Source organism: Rhinatrema bivittatum, chromosome 16 (assembly GCF_901001135.1).
Source record: "Rhinatrema bivittatum chromosome 16, aRhiBiv1.1, whole genome shotgun sequence".
Taxonomy (NCBI): Eukaryota; Metazoa; Chordata; class Amphibia; order Gymnophiona; family Rhinatrematidae; genus Rhinatrema; species Rhinatrema bivittatum.
Genome location: NC_042630.1, coordinates 17,969,039 through 17,995,646, shown reverse-complemented (window position 1 = coordinate 17,995,646; position 26,608 = coordinate 17,969,039). Strand labels below are relative to the sequence as shown.

The 26,608-nt window shown below is 43.5% G+C and overlaps 1 protein-coding gene across 10 annotated transcripts in view; it reads left to right on the top strand.

Moving 5' to 3' along the window:
• LOC115077996 (rho guanine nucleotide exchange factor 15-like) overlaps nucleotides 1-25,669 on the top strand; it is a 67,469-nt gene extending 41,800 nt beyond the window's left edge. For all 10 annotated transcript variants that reach the window (XM_029580514.1, XM_029580511.1, XM_029580513.1 and 7 more), the window contains 9 exons: nucleotides 3,921-4,073; nucleotides 5,101-5,230; nucleotides 5,539-5,613; nucleotides 6,086-6,178; nucleotides 7,020-7,174; nucleotides 10,236-10,400; nucleotides 14,515-14,600; nucleotides 22,773-22,877; nucleotides 23,384-25,669. In XM_029580514.1, coding sequence (XP_029436374.1) covers nucleotides 3,921-4,073; nucleotides 5,101-5,230; nucleotides 5,539-5,613; nucleotides 6,086-6,178; nucleotides 7,020-7,174; nucleotides 10,236-10,400; nucleotides 14,515-14,600; nucleotides 22,773-22,877; nucleotides 23,384-23,568 — 1,147 coding nt within the window. In that variant the 3' untranslated portion in view covers nucleotides 23,569-25,669. The remainder of the gene's footprint in view (nucleotides 1-3,920; nucleotides 4,074-5,100; nucleotides 5,231-5,538; nucleotides 5,614-6,085; nucleotides 6,179-7,019; nucleotides 7,175-10,235; nucleotides 10,401-14,514; nucleotides 14,601-22,772; nucleotides 22,878-23,383) is intronic.
• The last annotated feature ends 939 nt before the right edge of the window (nucleotides 25,670-26,608 follow it).

The window sequence follows — 26,608 nt, the reverse complement described above, 5'->3', positions numbered from 1 at the left end:
ATCAAAAAGAAAAATTGTTATAGAAAAACTACATCATTACAAGATTATGATAATAAAGAGTAATAGACAGGGCGAATAAAAGGACAGCCATAAATTGGTTGCCCTGGAATATAGCCACCGTACAAAAAACACCATTACACAAGCATTCCCTTATATTGGTGTATGTTGAAGACTGATGCAATTAATAGCAGTGGCTATTCCCTAAGTATAATATCATCCTGTCCTCTTGCCCCATTCGCTAAGTGTAACGATCCAATGGCTAGAATACTTTGGATTCATGGTGAACTACCAAAGGTCCAGTCTGAATCCCTCCTTGCAAATGAAGCTCATTTGAGGCCCATTTCGATTCCAAGAAAGCCAAGGTGTTTCTCCCCTTGGGGAGAGTAATCAACATTGTGTCTTCACTACAGTCCATCTCCAAGTGGCAGGTGGTATCAGCGTAGGACTTTTTCGAGAAGCTTGACCATATGGCTTCTATTTTCCAAGTGCTTCTAATAACAAAATTTGAATGAGGTAGTCCCAGTGGGCTCAGAAACTGTGGCACTGTGTCCATTAAACTGGGAGAGCCGCCTGCTTGTCAACCTGCTGGAGCTGCAGGTCATACAGCTGGCCATCAATCTTCTAACATCTGTTGTCCAGTAGAGTTATCCTTGTACAAATGGTCAGCCAGGTGGCCATGTTTTATGTCAACAAACAAGGGAGGACGCCCATGAAACTGAGTGTCTGTTTTCCAAACCCGCTGACAGAGCCACCTCTCCTGGGCCAAGGTGCTAGGGGCATGCAGTTGTCCCTAGCGCCTCCTTTTAGCATGACCCCTTCGTCACCGCGCATTCAAAGAGCAGGTGCTGAAAATGGACACTTTTTATTTTATTTTATTTTAGTGAGTCCATACTGTATCCGCCTGTATGTCTAGAAAACTGTCAGAATATGGCAATAAGTTGAATGCAATAGGTCACTTGGAGAAGGGCTCTATCTCCAGGGCACAGGGAATATGGCAGCCGACAGGCTGAGCAGAGTGCTTGGCCCGCATGAATGGTCATCGAATGTCCAAGTGGTAGGCGGTATCTTTCAGTTCTGTGGCTCTCCAAACATTGTTCTCTTCATGGCTTGATTCAACAGGAAAGTTCAGGAGTTTTGCTGAAGGAAGACCCTTCCAGTTCAGGTTGGGAAAAGATGCATTCCTGATAAAATGGGGAGCAGGCCTATCCCTCGATACTGTTATTATTGAAAACTTTGGCCAAGTTAAGGGAGAATGAAGGAATGCTAATTCTAATGGCCCAGGCAGCTTTGGTTTCCTCTGATCCCTACCCAAGAGCGGATTTGACTGCCTCCTTCACCAACCCCTGATCTCCCAGGAACAGGGAGCCCTTCTTCATCTGTACATTGACACCCTGGCATTAATTGTGTGGCTGTGGAAAGGATAGTAATTTCTTCTTTTAGCTGCTCAGAGGAGGTAGGCCCAGGAACTCCTTCAGTCTTGGAAACTGTCTACCATAACCTGATGCCCAGAAATGGTAATACCTCTGCTCTTTTTATGTCCAGTTCAAAACCTACTTGGTTTTTTTTTTTTTCTTCATTTGTCTAAATTAGGTCCTGGGCAAACACCCAGAGTTTATCTCAAGTGTTGGTGCTGCTTTCCACAGTGTGTAGCAGGGAAAGAAAGACAGCGTCTTCTGTGAACTTTTGGTTACAAACTTCATGAAGGGTCTAGAGAAAGCATTGCAGAAGAGTTATTTGGAACTCTGCTTTCACTGCTCGCTACTGCCTTGGATGTACTGCAGCTCTGGCCAAGTCTTTTCATGAATTAAAAATAAACATTTAAATAAATAAATAAATAAATACATGTAAAGTTTGATGCATCCTTCCCACAATCACCAGGTTGGTGGGTTACTTGGGAGAGCTGGAAAGCAGGGGACTGCAAGATAAACCTGCAGCTTAGGAATCCCCACAAATGTGACTGGCTTTCCGGCTTGCCCATGAGAAAATAAAGTTGCTCACCTGGTGTTCTCCATGGACAGCAGGACAGGTCAGTCACACGTACCTTCCCACCTCCCCTTGGAGTTCTCAGAAATTCGGTCCCTTAGTTTTATGAGCTAAGATATATACGTGGCCACCGGGCATGGGCAGCCTAAAATGTTTTTGCTCAGAGCTGTGGCACTTCTGTCTTTGGCGCTGTTGGATGACATCACCAACAAGCGTGGCTGACTTGTTCAGCTGTTCACGCAGAGCACCCGTTAAGAAGTAAGCAACTTAATTTTCCTGCCAGAGGACCAGAGGCAAGGCATTACAATGGGTTGGAGTCGTATATAAAAACGATGCCTTTTCGAGTTTCGATGAGCTGGAACTTTTTCAAAGAAGGACATATGTTCTTTCACCCAATCTTGTCTATAAAGTATGCACTAATACATATGAGGATAATAAGCTGAGCAAATAATACGGGCTGTTTCCCCCTTAATGCTTTGAATGTAAACTTTACCTGCCAATCGATGACAAAGATAGCTTACCAAGGTGGGCATAATCTGTTCTTTAGGCCTGAGAGTTCATGGGCTACTGAATTTTAAACCAAGTGCAAGTGTTAAAGGATCTTGTTTGGCAGACCCAAATATGTCGCATTCCAGGTGTCCCTATGCCAGTCAACCTCCTAGTCCTCAGTTCTACCGTATGGTTCTCTCTCCAAGATCTTTAATCGTTCCTCCATACTAAATAAAAGCATATCAGACCAAAGTTTTGAGGATAATTTTCAACAGTGTGCATAACTCAGCACATAGATAACAAAGTCAGTGCCTCTTAAGATTGCGCCACCAGGTGGCGGCCAGAACCGTGGAAGGTGCAATGTGTAAAGAGATTCTACTCCGTCTGCAAAGTCCTATTCATCAGGTTCCCACAGGCACAAATGCACACGCACAGGCGGGCACACACACATACACAGGCTTCCAAACGCACATGCAGACACAGGCACATACACACAAGCAGAGGCACACACGCATACACAAGATGTTAGAGACCAGACTACCCAAGCAACGTTAGGTACTTTTTGCTAGTATTTTATAAAATATTTTGTAAAAATACTTTCAGTATCTGAATGTAATCTGCTTTGAAGAGTCACAAAATGTATAATATAAATATTTTAAAAAGTAGAAGTATTAAAAATATGTGCATATATTTGACGTTACATGCAACGTGTGTAATAACCCTCCTTTTATGCCCAGAAGCAGGTATTTTATAAAGTTGGGCGATGTATGAAAATACTTGCTCGTGCCCTTGCTTCCAAGTGCCTTCACCAGTTCACCCACCGTCTCCATCACTCAGAACTCCCCCACCCTAACCAAAAACTGTAGATTAAAAGAGAAGTAGGATTTAATATCTGCGACTTGATTAGCAGGTACAAAAGCATGCATGGATCTTTGTACTCCCATTTACAAAATATGTAAATGAACGTATACTTCCACACTGTGCCCCGGAACGCCCATACTGTTCCATGCGGCAAGTTAGTGCGTACTCCTGCCCTTCTCAAAATTCATTTACCGCACACGCAGGCAACTTGCGCATGTGTACGCCAGTTTTGCAGGCACAATCCCTGCGTCTTTGAAAAGTTGACCCCCTTCAAAGCAACTCTTTGATATAGCCGGCCTGAAGGGGAATCAAGTTGCTAGCGAGAGTTTGAAATTCGCTCTTATGTTGTTAATAGGATAGAAATCTATTGTTACTAATCTATGACTTGCTAATGAGCGCATGCTGCAATAATACGTTGTCCTCCAAATTGGCTGCTGACAATTAAAAGATGTTTTAAAGTTCATCGCTTGGAAACTTTGAAGGTACGGTGCTCGGTAGCTCCTTTGAACAGCGCCTTGTGCGGTTGACGTCTCACTTAAGTTGGTATTTTATTATTTTTTTATTTATTTTTTTGTCTGGCCTCGCAGGTTTCTGAAGGACCTAGAGGAGCGCGTGGATGAGAGTTTGGAGATCAGCGATATCTGTGACATTATTCATCACCATGCGCAGCACAATTTCCAGGTCTATAAGGATTATGTACGGAACCAGGTGTACCAAGAGAAAACCTACAGTGCCCTCATGTAATTGTCTCGCCGTTGCGAGGGATGAGGGCTAAATCAATTTGGGGTGTTTTTACTGTGTGGTGCCTTTTGTGTCTGTTGTCTACGTTGTGCGCATAGCAACCGTGCAAGATATACTGCCCTTGTATTCATTGAACTTACAATCCAAGGGGAGAGATTTACCAAGCCGTGGTATTTTGTCTAGAGGGAAAAATACATCTTTACTAAACAGTAGCCTAGATTAGTGAATCCCATGGTATCTTTCCCTGTGGTAAAAAACCGTGGCAATGTAAGATGGCCAAGCCCTAGACTTTCCCTCTCCCTCCATTCTATGTTAAAAACCCTTTACCCCAATCACCTGCCACGCCCTCGAGTGGCAAAAGTATAAAAATAGACACCGCAGTTCCAATCCTGGCCTGGCCCCAACCCTTTTTTTTCCCCCCAAAAATCAAGTTGTCCTGCCCCTCCCAAATCACTGTATCTACCCGGTGGTCCCAGCGGTGCCTGGAATACCCCCTAGGGATCCAGGTTCAGTGGCACCCTTTTGAAAGTGACACTGGCCGGCTTCAGCAACACTTTTTTTGCCCCATCGTGTGTTGCTTGTGTTGCTTAGTAAATGACCTCCTAACCTTGAACACAGAAGACATCTGGTGACTTGATGAACGTCGCACAGAGATCAGTTTTCAAAGGTAGGTAAATGCCTGGAGATGAAAACGGCAGTCCTGTCAGTAGCTAGAGCCATCCACTGAGTTTCGCAAAGCAGCTGAGTTGAGCCGCAGGAGAAAAGGGTAATGGCCTGGGGAGAGGGGAAGCTGGCAGAGGCATGCACACTGTTAACCCCCCCCCCCCGAAGAACTTTTCCAGACACGCAGTCTCTCTCAACGGCTCTTATCCCCAAACCTTCCCGTTAGATCTCCCTCCCCGTTAGGATCTGTTGGGTACTTCTTCTGAATAACCTGGATTGTCGTAGACAGGACGGTAGGCCCCACGAACCATTTTGCCTGACCCGGTATGACAACGCCTGTGCTCTCCTTTTGGTGCATTTCAGGGAGAGGAACGTGCAGTTTGCCACGGTCATCACCCGGCTCCAGGAACTGCCGCAATGCCAGCGCCTCCCCTTCATGTCCTTCCTGCTCCTGCCCTTCCAGAGGATCACGCGCATCAAGATGCTAATTGAGGTAAATCGCCCTGGGACCCTAAAACTCCCCTCCTGACGCCGGAGATTCTAATTTAACATTCACAAGACGCCAGCTGCACTTCTGTCCAGGTTATGGGCGCCCCGGGTAGATGCTTTCAATTCCTGCGTAGGGAGGTGTCGGTCGTCGATCCAATTTTCTGTCCGTGGAGGAGAAAGGGATCCTCTCTTGTGGTAGCCCTGTCCGTGGAGGGGAAAGGGATCCTCTCTTGTGGTAGCCCCGGGGCTACCACAATATCAATATCCAGGAAGCAAGCTGTGCCTAGTGGAAGCCTATATTTTGTTTTGTAGAACATACTGAAACAGACAAAGGAAGGCTCCAGCGGCGAGCAGAATGCCATGAAGGCGTTGGCGTCGGTATCTAAGGTAAGAAATGGGACCTGTAATGCTGGGGAAGTGGGGACAGCAGGCGTGCACCTATTGTTTAAATGGTACTAATGCATGTAAGGTGAGGAGGAGGCTTTTAAGGGGCTTATTAAGGAGGGACGAGGAGGAAAGGAAAGCAAAAAAAAAAAAGTACAGTCCACGGGTCATTTCAAAAGGAGTTATGAGCATAAATGTAACATTCAAAAGCCCATTTACACACACAACGTACACTTATGTGCATGAAACCTATCGACAATTGAAAAGCAATTTTCAAAAGCCCACTTAAGGTGCGTAAAGTGCATAAATCCTTTTGAAAATTATCTCCTTGAGCAGAGTGGAAAAGTTGGTGGGATTACTTGGGGGAAGATGTGGGAGCGGTAATGGCCGCTCTCCTCCTTGAATCCGGTAAAAAGATTTTCCTTCAGTACTTGGGCAGCTCTCTCACTCAGGAGGTGCCCCGTCCGTCTTGCAGATCATTGAGGACTGTAACAGCGAGGTGGGCCGCATGAAGCAGACGGAGGAGCTCATACACATCAACCAGAAGATTGAGTTTGACAAACTGAAAGTGAGTTGGACAAGCATGGGCACTTGCTTAAGCCTCGGAGGCCCGTGAGAGTAGCGCCTCCCTACGATGCCCTCAGCACGCACTCTGCGGGAAATGATAGGTGGGGGTCCTGCCCGAAAGGCTTCCCAATTAATGCCTGAACATCTTTTTTTTTTTTTTTCCCCCTCCTTTCCTGTCTTTCCTCAGTTGCCAGGGGTGGCATATCTTTCTCCTAATGCTGCGCTCTGGAACGGCCTACAAATGTTTCTGACTCACAAGTTCTCTTTTTTTTATTTTTCTTCACATCCCATCTCAAAATTCACCTTCTCTCTCTCTTTTTTTTTTTTTTTTTCTGCGGCAGAGGGCGGTTTCCTGCTCAGTCGGAGCTGTGACTGGGATCTAGTGCCACGAGCCCTTAATTCCCCTACTTCATATCCCTCCCCCCCCTATCTCCGGTATACCTAGTCTGGTCATTACAGTGCTGGGCCGGGGGAGGGGAGGGAGGGCACAGTCAATCATGGGCCCTGAATCTGGCTACCAGGTGTTACTCTCAAGCAATGACAATGACTCCCCTTGTCAGCCGCTGCCTCCCCAGCTCCAGCCGACCCCAGGGTAGCAGAAGATTGAGTCTGGGATTAAACCAGGAACTTTCCCCATGGCAGAGCAGGGGGCACCCGAGACCCTGGTGCTGACCCAGCATTCACCTATTCTAAAAAAAAACAAACAAACCCCTTTATAAAATATAATTTTATTTTTATAGAATATTCATGGCGTTTTTTTTTTTTTTGACCCGCTTGGTAATTTGGCCTCCTGCAAAAATAACATGACTGGGTCCTCAGCTGTTTCATGTCCTCTCCCGCAGGCTGTTCCCATCATCTCTCAGACCCGTTACCTGGAGAAGCAGGGGGAGCTCTCCGAGGTCATACAGAAAGGAAGTTTGTTTGGGATCAAGCCCCGGTTCACCTCCGTCTATTTCTTCCTTTTCAATGACTTCCTGCTGATCACTCACAGAAAGAGGTGTGCCGGAGAGATATCACGTAATTACAGAGTGCACAAAAGGGCGGGGGAGGGGGGCGGGCAGATTTCATTGCCAAGGGAAGCGGAACGCCTTTTTGGTGGGTGGGGGGGGGGGGGGGGGGAGATGCGCAAATCAACCAGGGTCCGCTTTCTTCCCTGCCCCCATCTCTCTCTTCCCGTGCCCCTCTCCCTCTCTCTTCTCCTGCGATATCCCTTCCTACCTCCCCACACTGATCAGTGGCAGGAGGATGAGCTTGGTGGTACTTCAGGGCCGCGTTCTCCTCCCTCCTCCGCTGCCTGGCCCCGACTGCCGCTTTGAACTGCGGAGCCGTATGGAGTCCGGCGCGGATCAAAGCAGCGGATCAGAGCCAGAGCTGCGGAGGTGGAGGGCGTGGCCGATGCACCATTTGCTCTCTTCCTTCTCCTGCCTGACCGCCCCCCCCCCCCCCCGGCGATTCTGCGGGAGGGGGGAGGGAGCAGATTTTGGCGGGGCTATGGCCCCTGTGCTTACCCACGTTACTGGGTTTGTGAAAATTGCCCACCCTCAGTGTGTTGATCCATAACGAAAGGTGTTTAGCCAAATTGAGAGGAGAGGCGTTCCTGGGGCTTATGTTAGGTCAGGGGAGGAAAAGCATACGCACAGCTTGCATTTCCAAACCTATGCCCAGACTTCTCAAACAAAATTCTGCAAGCAGGAAAAAAAAAAAAAAAGCAGGTACAAGTGACTGCGTGTGCTTCATACTCACGGTAACTTTCTAAGAGTAAAAGTACCAAGCCTACTTCCGCTTTCAGAACCAGTGCAAGGTGTACGGGTAAAATGTAGGCGCTGTCTTTGTCCTAATACTTGCAGATTGAAAATGTCCCCCTCCTTCAGGCCAATACAGAACGGTGCGCTCAGCCAAGCCCCCGTTTGGACGTGCATTTTTGACGCACTATTATTACCCCCTTATACAGTAAGGAGTAATAATAGCACATGGAAAACACACGGCCAATCCCCCCGAAACTAATAGCTCTCATCACGTGCAAATGCATGTTGATGAGCCTATTAGGTATTCACCCGCAATACAGAAAGTAAAATGTGCGGCCAAGCCGCACATTTTACTTTCAGAAATTAACGCCTGCCAAAGGCAGGAGTTAATTTCAGATGGCACCGGGCAAGTGTACAGAAAAGCAGAAAAACTGCTTTTCTGTGCACCCTCCGACTTAATATCATAGCAATATTAAGTTGCAGGCCCCAAAAATAAAAATTTTATTAAAAAAAAAAAAAAATCTGCCCGTGGGTTGGAAGACGGACGCTCAATTTTGCCGGCGTCCGTGTTCCAAACCCACTGACAGCTGCCGCTTCCGCCAATAAGGAGGCGCCAGGGACGCGCTAGTGTCACATTTGGGCAGGAAATGAGCCAGTTTAAACCTTTTTGTTAGACTTGTACACAGTAGAGTAACAGTGCCATCTGTTGGCTGTAATTCGGTTCCATTCTAATATTTGTATCCTGCCTCCCCCGGGATAGGGGGCATCAATACAATGTTTTACATGGCATAGGGAGGGTTTTTTTTGCAATTTTATCCTGATTAAATTTAAATAAATACAAGCAAAGGAAAGGGGAGAGTAATTTTTAAAGGGCATTTTCGTGGTTAAAACTCTGCTTTTGCCCATGGACATGGCCTGTTACAGCACTTGCCTGCCTGATCCGTGGGTAAACTTACACGTGCATGACTCGTATGTAGGTAAAGTTTACCCAGACTGGGCTTTTTAAAATTTCTTGAAAACTTTTCACACACACAACTGATGTAACCGTGGGCAGGATGATTTTCAAAGCAGATATATTTGCGTAAGGGGTGTGCGCATTTACTGTCTAATTTAGGTGGGTGGTAATAAAATTAAATACATAAGCATGAAAGTAAGCAGTTTACATCATACAAGCATGATCCTTATCCCATCCCCTACTTTCACTAAGGGGAAAAGACAAGTTACAATAAAATCAGATTTTAAATTCAGTTTGCAAAACAGATAATGAACAATCCATCCCGTTTTATTTATTTAAGAAATGTGTAACCCACCACCCCTCTGCCATTCTGGGCAGGGTGGCAAATAAAAACAGAGCATCATGATGTACACAACTGATCCACCAGCCCCAACTGTCGCGGCCCCGGTTTCCTGGTTGCTTCCGAAAAGGCGAACTCCTTAAATTTGCCTGTTTTGGGTGCGCCCTGCCCAGGAGCATTGCTTGAGTGCCCCCCGATCTCCCTGAACGTTCTTGTAATTTATTTCTGTTTCTGCACTGCCTTTTCTTCTCCCGAAAAGGAGGCCAAAGTGGTTTACATCATTCATCCTAAAACAGTACAGCGCACCAAAATAATGTAAGACAAATACAACAATTGCATTTATTTTCTAGTGTTTTGAAATTAAATAAGGCTCTGTGCTCACTTTTAGGGAAGGATTTACCGATAACCCGAATTACTATTACTATTAAGATGTAGTTGGGGTGGTGGAACAAAAGAGAGGATTGTTTTTTTTGTTTTTAGAACATAACACAAGAAACTGCCATACTGGGTCAGACCAAAGGTCCATCAGGTCCAGTTTCCTGTTTCCAACAGTGGCCAAGCCACAAGTACCTGGCAGGATCCCAAGGATGTAGGCAGATTCCAAGCCACTTATCCCAAAAAAGCACACAGAAAACATACAACGGTAACAGGAAGCAACAATATAAACCAACAACAATACAGCTTCAGGGGGACTTTATTTCAAACTGCCCGCACTGGGACAAAGCGCGTGGGTATTTATTTATTTATTTTTTGCCTGCGGGCTTTGCAGAAGAGGTTAACTGATGTTTTGAAAAGTTAGTGCCGCTGATTTAACAGATTTGCCATTTAACATTTAGTAGATAATTGTAAGACGATTTCTTGGGACCCTTAACTAATATCATTACTTAAAGCAGTAAAACCTTCAGGTGGCATGACAAAAAAAAAACAAAAACGAAGGGAATATGTGGTGAAGGTGAGTTGCTTTCACGTGGCCCGAGCTAACGTGGAATGTGTGTGTCTTGTTGTTTTCTTTCTGTAGCTCAGAGAAGTACGTGGTGACAGATTACGCTCATCGGTCTTTGGTGCAGGTGGAAGGCCACGGGGAGGGCTGCCACGGGGCAGGCATTGAGAACAGCTTTTTCCTGACTCTGCTGGAAAACCATCAGGGGAAGATGTGCGAGCGCCTCTTTAAAGCTCCCTCACAGTAAGTAGAAATGCAGGGAGCGGAAAGAGTCCTTTTCTTTCATAAATTTAACAAAATGAACCGGAACCCGGAAACCCAAAGGTTTTCCCATTTAAAATGTAGCTGTAGTCTTTTTTTTTTTTTTTTTTTTCTTCCTCCATTTTATGTTGAACAAGCATGGGTGAAATTTCTTTGGTGTCATCAGACGACGTTCGGCATTGAGGGATAAGCAGGTTGTGAAAAGAAAGAGAATTATAAATATACAGACAGAAATAGAAATACAAGAAGAAATGTATTTTAAAATGTCTGATTGCAAATGCCAGAAGCCTGAATAGTATGGCTGGACAGTTAAAACGTATAGCATAAAATATAAGGATGTAGATATCATAAGCATCTCGAGATATGGTGGAAGGAGGATAACCGATGGAACATTGTGACGCCGGGCTATAAATTATATTAACGCAACAGCGCAGATCAAATTGATGGAAGGGTTGCATTAGATGTAAAAGATAAAGTCAAGTAGGATAAAAAAATCCTGCAGGAAACAAAATGCAAGTTTAACACACTGCATTTCCATAAAATCAAAGCAGTAGAGCACCTAAAATTTCGCATGTTGTGGAACTGCGCATATTTTTAGTTGCTTTGAGGACAATATTCGGATGGTCAATTTACGCATGCAAAACTTGTTTTACTTTCAGAAATGACTTTGAAAAATGTCCTTATTACAAAACAAAATTAGCCTGAATTTAAGGTAAATCAGTCTGCCTGGGGAGATTGGAGTCTTAGGGTTATTCAGGATTAAATATGATCATTCCGTAATTTATTAAGATAGCATGCATCAGTAAAAGATGAGCCACTCTTAATCTATTCAACGTTTTTTGGGAGCGACATTGTGTAAGGATTGCCGGAAAAGGTTTGTGCTTTTGTGGATCAATCCCAAAATCTGTAATAGGGCAGACAAGCGAGGAAGATGTAGAAAACATGAGGGATCTAGCAAAGCTGAGGAATAGTCTAGCAGCCAAGATTTAATACTAAATAATGTAAAGTCATGCATTTGAACTGCAAAAACTAGGTGGCATATACGCATGTAGTTGTGCCATAGTATTTCATAACGTGCATATCACATGCACGCATATTATAAAATACTACTACTATTATCATTAACATTGAAACCATGAATTTCAGTGCATTGAATGCATGTACTTTACCCATCTATTTTTTTAAATATACGTGCATATGTTATGCAACTAAGTCACATTTTATTTTCGCATGTAAAAGTTGGGATTTCCATGTGTACATTGGTGCATTTTAAACATATGCACGCGAGTGAAATTACCAGTTTAACTAATTAGTCCACCAGTTTGCCGAATTCTTCTCTAGGTCATCAAGACCCTGCTGGCTCTTCAGCCTGAATTTTCTCCAGTTCACCCAGACCTCCCACCCAGTTAGTATGACATAATAAACATGTTTATTATCACTTATGAAAGATAATTAACAAACATAACAATGTGCAAGTAAGTTGGAAAATGTGCATGCATGAGTGCCTTTTAAAATAGCAATTTTTAAAGGATTTTTGGGGAAAGAGTGCAAGACTTTATACAAGATATTCTTGGTTTCAGTTTGAAGTTTATAACCCCTTTATGTCTGTTGGGTAGGTGGGATGATTTTGATCTCATTAAATCTTTAAAAATACTTAGCACTTATTTACTACATGCTGTTCATGTAAACGGTGGTTTATTATTGGAAATCTACTCCTTTAAATAGATTATTAGAAATCTGTGGTAGCTGATTATTGTTGTTATGGAAAAAGTGTCATTTCCCTCATGGACGACTTTGACAACTATGAAAATATATATGGAACCCATATTGGCAGTGGAGACATTCTTGTGCATTAATGGAATGATGGGTGTCGTTTATCTGTGATGTGCTGACCTCCGACCCACTAGTGTACCAGCTGTTTATATTCTATACGTCATATTCTTTACCCACTGTGGGTTTTTCTGTAATGGTTATGTTGTTAAATATATATATATATAAAATGGCCCCACCCAATAATGTCCCTAGACCACCCCTTTTTTAATATGTGCATGCGAAAGTGAAAATATGCGCATATTTTAGACATTTATAGAATATCAAATATGTGAGTGTAGTGACTGCTTACCCGTGTATAAGCTAATTTGTGCGTGCATAGGGTTTTGAAAATTCACCTTTTAAGGGAGCAGTAGTCCAGGGGGTGAAAATCTTCTAAGCATGCAAGAGGAGCGGGATCTGAGGGTGATTATATCTGATGATGTTAAGGTGGGCCACGTAGGCAGAGGAAAGCGATGGCAAAAGCCAGAAGGGTGCTTGTGCTGCCTGGGGAAGAGGAATGGTCAGCTGAAAAAAAAAAAAAAAAAAGGAAGTGATGTTGCCCCAGTTTTAAGTTCCCTGGTGAGACCTCATCTGGAATACTGCGCATCTTTCTACAGTGTATTTATGAGCATTTGATATTCCACCTTTCCCCAAAGTTGATCTCAAAATGGATTACAATAAATTTAAGTGGAGAGGTGGTTAGAACAACTTACAATCGAATCAAAATCTGCAATTAACATAGCATTGGGACCAGCATAGGGAAACTCAAGACTCATTTGTTATCCCTCATGTGTTTCTAACATGTCGGGAGTTCAGGAAGCACGGGCCAAAGATGGGAATCTTAGGGGGGTGGGGGAGGCCTGGATGAAAAGCCTTGCCTTAGCTTTTTTTTTTTTTTTTCCCCTGAACTTTAGGTAGCATGGATGCAGGCGCACGGTTAGTGCTACTGTTCCAAATATTCGGTGCGTAAGAGCTGAAAGTGCAGAATCTCGCGCAGGTCAGTCTGGCCAAGTGGTCAGCGGAGGGCAGGAAAGAAGAGCCAGTTTGCTGGGCCAGAGGGGGTGTGAAAGGGGAGAGAAGTATTCAGGAGCCTGTTTATTCAAGTATTTGAAGACAAAGCAGCGTGTGTTGTTTTTTTTTACACTTTTATCCTGCTTTTTACTGGGAGCCAGTGAAACTGATGTACTTGCTTTTGCACCTGCCAAAATTCTCGGAAGAAGATGGAGTTTGTCCAGAGGGAGGCTAACTAAGATGGTCAGTGATCTTGATTCTGAAGCCTGTAGGGATTGACTTAAAGACCTAAACACGTATAACCTATGCAGAGGAGGTGCTTCTCTTTCAAAGGAAAGAGGGGGGGTCACGGGACGAGAGTGAAAAGGGGGGGGTAGACTCAGGAGCAATCGGGAGAAATATTTTTTTTACAGAAAGGGTGGTGGATGCATGAAATGAGCGCTTCTCTGTAGACGTCATGGACACAAGGAACGGTATCTGAATTCAAGAAAGAATGGGACAGCAGATCTCTCTGAGGGGAGCGGGAGGGATTGTAAAGCTAAATTAGAGTGTTAAGAATGATCCAGAAGGGAAAGCAGAATAAAACAGAAAATATATTCCCTCTGCACTGAGCCGCAGTACATCTGCACCTTGATTATTATCTACAGTTCTGGGCGCTCCATCTTAAAAAATAAAAAATATATATATATATCATAGCGGGACTAGAAAAAAAAAAAGTTGGCAACAAAAATAATAAAGGGGATGGAATTGCTCTCCTATGATGATAGGCTGCACAGACAAGGGGAAGAGATGAGTGAGTGGGGGACACTCCATGTAACTAAACATCAGTAGATTTAAAACAAATAGTCTTAAAAACCTTTTCATTCAGTGCACAATCCTCAAATTGTGAAATCTGTTGCCAGAGGACATAGTCAAAGTGACTAGCATAGCAGAGTTTCAAGAGAGGCTTGGACAAGAAATCTATAAAACATTACTAGTCGGGTAGACTAGAAAGAGCCATTGCTGTCCCTGGGAGAAATAAGTAATAGATCTACTCTTTGGGATCTGCTGAGTACGTGTGACCCAGACTTGGATGCTGGCCTTGATGGACCTTGGTCTGATTCTTATGCTCTTATGGGTGTCTTGTGATTGATTTGTTTTTTGCATTAAAAGATCTGATGCAGTCATAGGTCTGGCAAATTGCAAGGTTTGATTTGAATCAGTTGTTCTGCAAAGATTCTTAATCTGTCTTGCTGATTGCGTCCTGTTCTTTGCTTCTTTTTTTCTCCGTTAGGTCAGATATGCATCGATGGATAGCAGCATTTCCCAAGCACAAGGAACAGCCTCACTGTAACAGTGACACCATCTATGAAGACTGGGGTGAGTGACTGTGATCTTCTGTCACCAAATTGCTAGATACGTAATTTAGAGAGAAAAAAAAATAAAGCAAACATGTCCCTTCAGTCAGTTCTGGAAGCGGACCCTCGGAAGGTGCTGCCACTTTGAAAGACATCACTGTTACCAAGCAACCCACTCCAGTCGCCTCTCCAAGATAGGAACTCCAAGCTCTCTTCATTTTCCAGACCAGAGACAGGAAGCTTATGCGTCATTTTACATGCTTTGGAGGTAGATTTCAAAATAACTTACATGCGTAAAAGTAGCTTATGCTGTAGAAATTTTCAAAAGCCTGCTTATGCATGTAAAACCCAGTTTGTAAGCATGTAAATCCTTTTGAAAATTGTATTTCCAGGCACAAGGCTGGTGGGTCCTGCAAAAAAAAGGGAGTTGGGCCACAAGATTGGAGAAGAGCGGTTATAGGTCCCGCTTCACAAGGGCAGGAGCAGAAACCCAAAAGGCTGGTTAGCTTCACCTTGGTAGAGGGAAGATTAAATGGAGATTCTGCTGAAAGAGAGGATAGTGAATTATCTAAAATTCAATAGGTTGCTGGACCCGAGGCAGCATGGATTCACTAGGGAGAAGGTCTTGATTTTTTTTTTTTTTTTTTTGACTGGATGACTAGAGAATTGGATAAAGGAAGAGCACATGATATGATTTACTTGGATTTCAGCAAAGCTTTCGATACAGTCCCGCACAGAAGGCTCGTGAATAAAATAAGTTTTGGTGTGGGCGCCAAGGCGGTGGAGTTGATTACAAACTGGATGACTGACAGGAGACAATGCGTGATGGTAAATGGAACCTGCTCTGAAGAGAGACCTACGTTGAGTTCCTCGGGGATCGGTTTTAGGACCAGTTCTGTTCAATATCTTCATGAATGACATTGCAGAGGGGTTAGAAGGAAAAGTTTTTTGCAGATGATATAACTAAGATCTGCAACAGCATGGACAAGCATGAAGGAGTAGAGAGAATGAAAAGTGATTTAAGTAAACTTTGAAGAGTGGTCTGAGATTCAGTGCCAGGAAGTGCAAAAGTCATGCACCTCTGATATGTGATAATCCAAAAGAGCTATATGTGATGAGGGAGCAAAAGATTAATGCGCATGGACCGGGAGAGGGATCTTGATTCGATTGTGTCTGGCAATCTGAAGGAAGTGAAGCAGTGTTGTGACAGGGCGACAGATAAAGCCAGAAGGATGCTGGGCTGCATAGAGAGGAATAACCAGCAGGAAAAAAAGAAGTGATATTGCCCTTGTACAGGTCCTTGGTGAGGCCTCACCTGGAGTACTGTGCTCAGTTCTGGAGACCGTACCTCAAAATGGATAGAGACAGGATGGAAAAGGTCTAGAGGAAGGTGACTTAAATGGTGTGGGGGTCTGTTTCAGAAGACTTATGAGGAGAGGCTGAAGGATTTAAATATGTATACCCTGGAGGAGAGAGAGAGCAGGGGAGATAACAGAATACATGAGAGCTGCCGTGCTGTGCAGGGAATTACTACCCTTAGCAGAGTGCATGGGGGTAAACTGCAAGGTGCCGCAGTTACTACCATAAGCCACTTTCTGGGCAAACAGGATGGACCATTTGCCATCATTGCTATGTTGTATGTTACTATGTAAGACCATATTGCACAGCTTGCTCCTTCTTCGCTGCAAGCGGGACGGCCTCTGCTTGTGGCACGCGGGATCTGCTTCACCTTTGCCGCGAGCGGGACAGGCTCCACTTGCGGCATGCTGGGGCCTGCTCCTTCTTAGTTAACCTATTCCTTACCAACTCTCCTGCAGCTAGCCACCCCCTAACTTTCCAGATGACGAGAGATCCCACCAGTGTGGTTTACTGTGGGACTTCTAGCTATATCTGGGACCTCGTTTTCCTGATATATTAGGCCCTTCTGCTTCCCCCTCTGACAATTTGGCCTTTTACTCCAGCTGCAGCTTATCTCATTGGCTTCAGCTGGTTGTCTTTAATTTACCACATGGCCCAGTACACCTGAAGACCCAGCATTCCAGAAAACTCCTTTCAAATATAACCTCACGATATTTTTCTGTGGACAAGCAGGACAAGAGAACACGATTGGGTGACACCGTTCAGTCTCTCTCAGCTCAGGATTCTAGAGTGTTTTTTTTTCCTGAGATTTTTTTGCAAGGCTCGCGCCAATGCCGCTACTCAAGCCACCTCAGTGTTCTGCCTGCCCGAGCAAACAATTGGGTCACTTGGACTCTCCACGAGATGCTGCCTCTTGGGTTATTCTGTTCTCCTTCATCAGTACGTCTTAAACCCTTGGTCAGGATAATTCAGATCAACATGTCTCAAGCTGATAGTCTCCAGGAAGAGAGAGCGGTCATTCAGACTCTGCAAACGTTATTCCAAAGAAATGGCTGGTCAGGACCAGCATATAATGCCCTGGCCATGATTCTTCGAATTGTGGGCTGTGTGGGAGCATGTTGCCTCATGCATGCTGTCACAGGAATCCTGAAGTAAAATATGAATCCCTTAAATCTAAGTCCAAGAAATCCAAAGCAAGAAAAGGAAGCGACTATTCTCACCTGATAAGTCGCATAAGCGACACAAGACTCCACAGTTCCAGTAACAAGGGCAGTGCTTATTTCAGACAACCATTTATTCTGTCTCCCATGGTAGACCTCATGACCCCCCCCAAGAGTAATACCCCAAAGCATAGCCCCTCTGCTGCAACACCTCTTCACAGAAAATTTCCAGGTGCACTACCCGTATTCATTGCGATAACCTCCACAGTTGTGCACAGCCGGTATTAGGACGCACTCTTGCATCAAGGCCCAGTATCTCGATTCTTGCTATCGAAACGCTCCCCTTCAGGTAGTCCTTCAAGCCACATACACCCGCAAGTCACCCCCCTCCGTGCTCGCTAATCTCACTGTGACAAAACAAATGGAAAGAACACTGGTCCAAGCCACTGAATGAGAAAAAAAAAACCACAGAAGACAAAAAAAAACTGCAAGTAAATAAAAAAAAGAAAAAAACACTTCTTGAAAAAATTATTTTAACATATCAGGAGATAGTAAATCTATTTTAGGGAAATTAAGAAGTCTTAAATTTAAATCTTCTTTAATAATTATCAAGATTTACAAATTGGCAATTTAGACCATTCATTATCCTTCATCGAAACATTTTGACACTGCTGTATTTCTGTCCATTGTTTCACCAAAGAATTAACTTTCTCATCTAAAACCTTGACATTCTGATCACGTAAATCAACTTGCCTCTGCAAGCCCTCATATTTAAATAATACAGAGTCAATTTTCCCAGAAAGGGAGCTTGTTAATCTTATTATAGCAGACCAAAGTGAGTCTATGATTATCACTACAGGCTTTGGTACATTAATCAGAGAATGCAAACTGCACTAAGGGTACTGCAGTAGAAGTAACCACAGTACAAATATCTTTATATTTAATCTGACAAGGAACCAAGATACTCCTGTCGTCGGGTTAGAGCTAGATATCTCTTCGGATGATTTACTACCCTATTCCTGGGGCCTACCTGAAAGCCCTGGAGGTGTCTGAGAGTTGAGGTTCAAGGAAAGGGATTCCTCTCCCAACAGCTGACAATTTTCCTTGGCCATCATAAAAAGTGGAGATAAGAACATAAAGAACGTAAGAAGTTGCCATACTGGGTCAGACCAAGGGTCCATCAAGCCCAGCATCCTGTTTCCAACAGTGGCCAATCCAGGCTACAAGTACCTGGCAAGTTCCCAACTATCCCATGCTACTGATGCCAGTAATAGAAAGGGAAATAGAAGAATCAGATGGGAGATCTTAGTTCTCTTCCTTTTCTTCCCCATATGCCTGCCACCAAGGAAAAAAAATGAGAGAGGGAGTTCTCAGTTCAGAAATGACAAACTTACCGACCAGATTTTCTTCCAAAGAGGTGAGCGCCTTTGGCGTGCAGCTTCGGCAATGCGCGCTTGTGGCTGCATGCCACAGGCAGGGAGACTTTATAGATGTTATTGGCGCCTCTCGCTGATGTCACTTTAGCTGTCTCACGGATCATGCGCTCTCTCCTCTTTCACTGGCCCCTGCCTTTCTAAATGTCTGATTTGACGATTAAAGGCAGTACGTCAACTCCACTAGAAGATAGGATAGCTTTCAAGCTGTTCCTTCTCATCCTTAGGACTCTCCTTCTGAGGAGTCTTTGGATTCTTTCTGTTCTCCAGGGATTGTACCAAACAAATGACCAGACCAGGTGCTCGTATGACATTTTCAATACTGTGTCTTGAGCTACCACCATGAAATGTCGAACAGAAGAGAAGTTTGGCTTATGGCGTCAGGCCTCAGAGATGATGTACATGAAAAACTAGCTGACACATTGTGTACAGGTGAAAACCTGTTTGGAGATAAGGTCTTAAGAGGCTGTTTAACATTTGAAACAGGGAAGCCAGGGTTCAAACCCCACTGCTGCTCCTTGTGACCTTGGGCAAGTCACTTCACTCTCCGTTGCCTCAGGTACAAACTTAGATACTTTCTTATTCTGAGGAAAATTGTGTGTATCTGACCAATATTGAATCTTCAAGATTTGAATTATTTTCTCAAATGAGAGAAATTCAAAATGAACTCTCCCTAAACAGCATTTTTCTCTTCTTCACAAAGGAAACTAGTTAACCTCAATAAACGTTTAGACGCTTACACTCACATCCGAATCACAGGAAGTTTCTCAAATTCACGCTCAAAATTAACACTTCCAGTTCAGAGCTCTACTGTTTGGTCTGTCATCAACACCCAGGTTATTCACAAAATATCTGATGGTAGTAGCAGCACATTTACGAAGGAGGAACATGCTAGTCTTTCCACACCTCGATGACTGGCTAATATTGAGCACATCCTTGAAGGAATCACTGCTCTGACGCAGCTCACGTAGTCCACCTCATGCATCAATGGTGTTTCGTAGTAAACTTTGAAAAGTCCAATTTGCTTCCAATCCAGCAACTGGAGCTCATCGATGAGCTCCCCACCAAGAAAAACGTACCTTCCGCTTCAGAAGGGACTCAATCTAAAGAACCTGGTTTAAATGACTGTGACAAAACCATGGTGACTGCCAGGCCTTTTTTTTGGCTATTGGAGCTCATGGCATCCATGGTATATGTTACTCTTCTAGTGCACTTGTTTATGCATCCAGCTCAGTGCCATTTGTGCACCCACTGGAATCAGTCTCCATCCCCTCTTCATGGCATGGTGATTGAGCAAAGGGAACTTTCATTCTGGCAGGTGCATTTATATGCAAGACACGCATCTCATTCCCTTCAAGGTTGGGGTGCATACCTCACTCATATGACCATTCAAGGTTTCTGAAATGCACAGGAGTCACATAAACCTCTCTGAGCTCCAGCACATTTAAGGCCATGGTGGTTTTCGAATCTTGGATAGTGAATAAAATTCTTCAGGTTTGATTTGGCAATCTAGCCGCATGTTCTACATAAACAAGTAAGAGGAACAGACTCCTACAGACTGTGCGAGGAAACAATGGTGATCTGGCACTGAGATTTCTAATGAAATATCCACTTACCCACAGTTTGTCTTCCGGGCATACGCAGTCCAGTAGCAGACACCTTGAGCAGACAGTTACAAACTGCTGAGTGGCCTCTTCATCTAGGCATGGTGGGACACGCCAGATCTCGATCTCTTTGCTTCCACATTTCTGCTCAAAGATGCCTTCACCTCAAGCAGCTGCTGCCAACACATTTGCAATTCTATGGTCCAAAGGTCTTCTGTATGCGTTTCCTCCACTGCCCCTCATCTCCAGAATGATCCTGAAGCTGTGACATGGCCACAATGATCCTCATAGCCCCGTTTTGGCTACAGCAAATGTGATTCCTGTGGCTCCTTTGCTTATCCATGTGACTGCCCCTTTAGCTTCCCCAGCTTTCCAATCCTTCTCACACAAAATCAAGATACTCTGATTCCCCCCAACTTCACCTCTCTAGCCCTTACTGCATGGATGCTGAAAACCGGATGATTAGAAGTCTCTCTCTTTCACCAACGTTACATACAGTCTTGTTGGCAGCTAGGAAATCCTCCACTAGGAAATCCTATGATAATAAATGGACATGATTCTCTTCCTGGTCTACAGTTCAAAATGAGGATTTTTATCACTGCTCCATTCCTCATATCTTGATACCTTCTCTACTTATCCAAGATGGGATTGAACAAAACCTCATTCAGAGTCCATCTCTGCTTATCAGCACATGGCTGGCAAACAAGTATCCCCCCCACTTTCTAATCTCCAGATTCATGGAAGTTCTCTTGAACCTCAACCCACCGATTAATACACCTGTGGCCCAGTGGGATCTAAACTTCATCAAGCTAGTTAACAGCCCCTTTTGAACCTCTGGATACAAATGATAACTCAATTTCTTACTTGGAAAGTGCTCTTCCTCATTGCAGTGACACCCGCATGACAAGCGAGTGAGCTGCAGGCAGGCACTGGTCTTATCAGTCATACATGCAGATATGACAATAAGATCCTCTTTAAAAACACATCCAAAGTTTCTTCCTAAAATTTTCTTCTGTTAAATCAGGCCATTGTATTGCCTTCTTTTTACATTGTGCCTCATAATACTCTGGAAGAAAAGAATGTTGTTTGTGTATCTACAGATGATGAAATAGTACAGGAAGTCCGTGCAGTCTTTTGTTTCTGTATTAGGTTAGGGACAGTGGATATGAAAAAATTTAGGTGTACAGGTAGGGACAAGCTAGCAGGAACTAATGTTTATAGCTTAGGAGTGCTTGAAACAAAGAAACTTGAACTGTGCACGTCTGTGTACTACACAGTATAATTCCTCGTCTCCAGTCCCAACTATTTGGTACAGATAGAATCAAGCTAAGAGAGCAGATCTGTGCCCCAGTACTTTTAAATCTTCATAATCCAGGGGAGAAATCATTTAATCTTTTGCCAATTCCCAGTGGAGATAGACTTGAGGTTACACTACTATGATAAAGGAAGTGAGATTATTTAGCAAACTAATTACCGAGTCTAATTACTGACCAAATAATCATTGTCTTTTCTTATTTTGTATATCTATAAGTGCCTATATAACTCCATTATATCTCTATCTATATATTCAGTAGATATAGAAAACTTTTTGTGCTTCACTCTGTGTTTTGTCCTGATCATTTTTGGCACTGCAATCAGTCTATTACAGTTTCTTACAACTACCTGTGCAGAAGTAAACCCCACCTAGATGGCTTTCACAGTGCATTACTTATTATCAGCCCAGCCTTTGTATATGAAAACCCATCAGATACAGTCAATGGCTGTATCAGCAGCTTTTCATAACTGTGTCCATCATAACTTTGCAAGGCTGCAAAGTGGTCTTCTGTGCACATGCTCACAAGGTGTAATTGTTTAGACAAGGAGTCCCAATCTGACTTTGTTTGGACATGTAGTTCTACAGACTGTTGTATATAACAAAAAAAACAAACAAAAAAAAAAAGGAAGAGAACAGATGGCACTGCTGTTGAACATATTAATTTTCCGCACAAAAAAATCCACAAAACAAAACGAAGATGAGCCACGATAAGCTTAACGGGCAACTAGAACAGGTTGTATTTTAAGTTCAATTGTTGACAGTTCCTGTTTTCTCCCCCTACAATTTGAGTTTGGGCATCCCAGTCATGTTGCTGTCTTGTCCTGCTTGGCCATGGAAAAAGCAAAGTTGCTCACCTGTAACAGGTGTTTTTCTGTGGTCAGCAGAACAAAACAGCCACACGAACTCTCTCTCTTCCCTGAAAAGTTACATAACTTCTGCTTCAACTAAGTATAAGGCTGAGGTGGCTTGTGCGGTGGTGTTGGCGTGAACCTAGTGCGCATGCTCAGGAAAACTCTAGAATCTTCAGCTGTAAGAGACCAGCGCCCGACTCTGCGCTTTCACGGTGACGCCACCTAATTGTGTGGCCGTTTTTGTCCTGCTGTCCACGGAAAATACTTGTTTCAGGTAAGCAATTTTGCTACCCCAGGAAGCTTTTTTTTTTTTTTTTTTTTTACTGTGACCTTGCTTCCTGCCGGGGCTTCAGTAAGCTCCCTATGCTGTCAGATAGATAATTGCAGTAATGGGCTGACCAGTCTGTTACAGTCACTGCGGCATAATGATTTGCTCTGCTGTAGCCAAATTATCTACTTGTTCTCTCTACAGATTGTCTACAAGTGCAATGTGTGGAGCCTTACATGGCGGCACAGGCAGACGAGCTGAGTCTAGAACCCACTGATATTATCAATGTTCTCAGAAAGACTACTGAAGGTAAGAATCCAGCAGTCTGCAGGGGAAAGTTTAATCAGGAGAGAGGGATGAGGGATTGTAGTTCATTGAATTCCAACCATCTCCTTTCCCTTCCATTCCAAAATTACCGATCTGCCTCACACTTGGCTGCATAAATGAGTCTCATGCGTTGGGTCCTGGTTTAGACCAAATGACATTGGCATGAAAGATTTCTTGACCATGAAAACAAATCTTTGTACTTGTGAGTGGCTGCCTACAGAACACGGACATCTAAGCCTGAATGGGCAAAACTACCTAAAACTGGTTTTGATACTTTGATTTTTATAGCTAGTTTAATAAAATGATTTTAACCCAATAATAATTTTGATAAGATGGACTTTATCCTTTTAAGTTTCATGTCCTTTTTTCTAGCCAAGCACAAGGCACAAAGGTTTTCTCCCGTTTGAGTCTGTGGGGAAAAATACTTAGTAAATAGGTCCCAAAGTTTTCCCACTAGCGTCTGCTAAGCTTGATTTCCTGTTTCACAGGGTGGTATGAGGGCGTCCGCCTGTCAGATGGCTTGAAGGGATGGTTCCCCTCCAAATATGTCCAGGAGATCACCAACGAGCATGTGCGGCGGAGGAACCTGAGAGAGCGCTACCGTGTCTTGCAGGTGGCACGACAAATACAAGTTACCCGTACCACCAGCATCAAGAAGTACAGCTCAGCATGAAGGCTGTGGGGGAGAGGACTTTGCCCAGACCTTCATTTAAAGAATGAAATAAGAGACATAGATGGAATGGTTGGATTTACAGTCGGGATTCTGAATCTCATTCCCATCTGTGGTGATCTCCAGGCATCTCCACTGGGATTCCAGAAGTTCTCACATTGAGAGGTAGAATCATGAAGTTCTATCAGAACAAAAAAAAAAAAAAAGGGGGATTCTTGCTCTATTGTAACTTTCTGGAGTCTACACCGTGAGGGTTCAACCTTTTGTCGGCCAGTAACTGAAGATGAGAAACTCCAAAAGTGTGATGTCTTCAGCCTTTATCAGAATCTACTGCCAATATATGTATATGCAGAAGTGCACTACAGCTGCCAGAAATCTCCAGATGTTTACAGGCTGCTCCTCGAGATTGCACAAAATCCAAACAGAATACTGTTGTGGCACAAAGATTTTAAACCATGCGGTGCTACTTGTAAAACTCTCCAGTGGCTACAAAAGGCCAGGGTGCACACACGGGAATATGTTATGCATACGCGTTATGCATGTTCACCATTTGCTGGAGACACAGAATACTGGCAGGCTGATGTAAGTGCAAGGGTATATAAAGGTGATAATCAGCGAGTCTGTCTGTCTCTGTCTTCTGGTTGGCGCGCATAACCCAGTTGTGTCGATTGACCTGCCTGAAGAGGAAATGGTATCTTCAGAAGAAATGCTACTAAGGGTCAAGTCGTTAGCATGAGAGGAGGATGGCAAAAGCATAGGCTTCTGTCTAATGCTTCATTAGGGGGACTGTAGCTGAAAATCTCTAGTACAGGTGCAATTTTAAGTAGACCCTTATGTGCACTCTTGGTTTTTGGGGTTTTTTTTCCCTAGTTCTTTGATCCAACACCCATAAGAGCTCAGAACGCTGGGATGTTGTTTGTTGACCCTTGTATCATGCTCTCTGCGTGTCTTTCTTGTACTGCTCTCTTCCCATCAGTCACTCGCAGTGTCATTTGGAACCACCCCCTCGATCTACTCCAAATCTCTTCTCTGCCAAACTAAAGATGGCTGGAAGATTGGTTTTGTTCTACTGCTTCCGGCTTAGCTAGCACAGCACTACCTCACCTAAAATGCCTTGAAATCCTGGAATACAATGCCTAGAGAGAGCACAGAAAGGCAGGAAATAAGGTGTTAAAGCAAAATTCCTCCTGAAATCTCACAACATAAATGTTGCACATGCTTTTGGCTTGCAGGAAAACCAATTTTGGTATGTCAGCTGTGTAACAGTGGCATCCATTGCTCGGGGTCTGGGTTTGGTGCAACAGTTTTTGAGATGAAAACCTGATTTCACAACTGTATGATGAAGGATTAATAAAAGGAAATGTGTGAGATTTCCACTTTAGGCATAATTTTTGTGTGTGCCAGCTGTGGGTTACCCATGAAGGATCAGGGCATGCAGGCAAAACAGAAAGTAAACAATTTATAAAGAATGCAAAATCTTTTCCTCAGTTATAGAAGCAGCTTGAGCCTCTCTGAGGCATTCCCAGTTGCACTGTGAAGGACCAGAAACAGGCACCTTTAGAAGGAAGGTGGCAAAAAATGAATTGTAACTAGAGATCTGAGACAAATCTAAGCTGGAAGACACAGAGCAGCCATATACACAGGTGTTATCTGAAGGACTTATTCTTACACAGGGACTTTTACTATCACAGGGATGCTTTAAATGTATCCAGAACATTCCTCTTCTGATCTTCATTCCCTACAGAAATGTATTCATACAGTACGTAGAATGTAAGCTTTTAAAGTGTGCTGCTTGCGTGCATTTCCGTAGGGGATATTTCATACGAACATCATTTTTCTTCCTCTCCTTGTAGTTCAGCAGCCTGCCTCCTTTCTCCCCAGATTTTGTATGTATTTATATTTTAAATCCTGCAATTGCATCACAACCTGCTGTGTTTAATTGAGGCACAAACTGTGTGAACTGCATCTGCCGACTCTCTTCAATCTTTCTGACTTTGAATATTTAAACTCTGAAGGACCAGGCTGAGTTTAACTTAATTTATTTTGTAAAATATTCAGTTATTTTATTTTGCATATGATTTTTATCTTAAAAAAAAAAAAAAAAGGATTGTGGTTTTGTCAATCTTCCTTGTTCTAGAAAATGTCTTGTTCAATCAGTGCCTCATTGTATTGTGATATTGCTGACAATGTATTGTGACATTGTTATGAGTGAGTATCCTCTGCTTGCCAATGAGGTGCCAGTAATTGCCTGAAGATTAAAACTTCACTGCGGAAAATGGGCCAATGGGATTGATCTTTTGATCTCTCTCATTTCTTCCATAGCTATCCCAAGGAATAAAAGGATTTACAATTCATAAAACATTGGCTGCTCCTGAATCCCTTTACACTACTTTTACTAATGTCTGTACCTCTACAGCAAAATGTTTTGGCTGACAAAATACTGATTGATTTGATGGGAACATGAGAATTGCACGGTACTTAAAGTGATAAGTACAAATGACATTCTGAGACGCCATGAGATCAAATTTAGTAGACTGCACTCATGAAGATGTAATTGCAGCCTTGTATCAATTCTCTGACATTGCTGCAGCTAATCTTTGGATCTTTTTCTGAGTAGAGGGTTGTAGGTGAATCAGCAATGTCCCTTTAAACTGCAGCACTCAACTTTCAAACTGTCTTGTAAACTAATTTAGTGATTTGTTTGATCGCTTTTCTAACTATAAATCAAAGCAATCCTCCTACATAAATCTTAACACAATACGTGTCTCACAAGAGCCAGTCTCTCTAAACCAGTGGTTCTCAACCCTGTCCTGGGGACTGCCCCCAGCCAGTGGGGTTTTCAGGATATCCACAATGAATATGCATGAGAGAAAATTTGCATACACTGCCTCCATAACATGCAAATTTTCTCTCATGCATATTCATTGTGGATATCCTGAAAACCCGACTGGCTGGGGGGGTCCCCAGGACAGGGTTGAGAACCACTGTTCTAAACAGTTCAGTGTGTCAGAGACAGGAGCCGCTAACTATAACGTGCTAATTC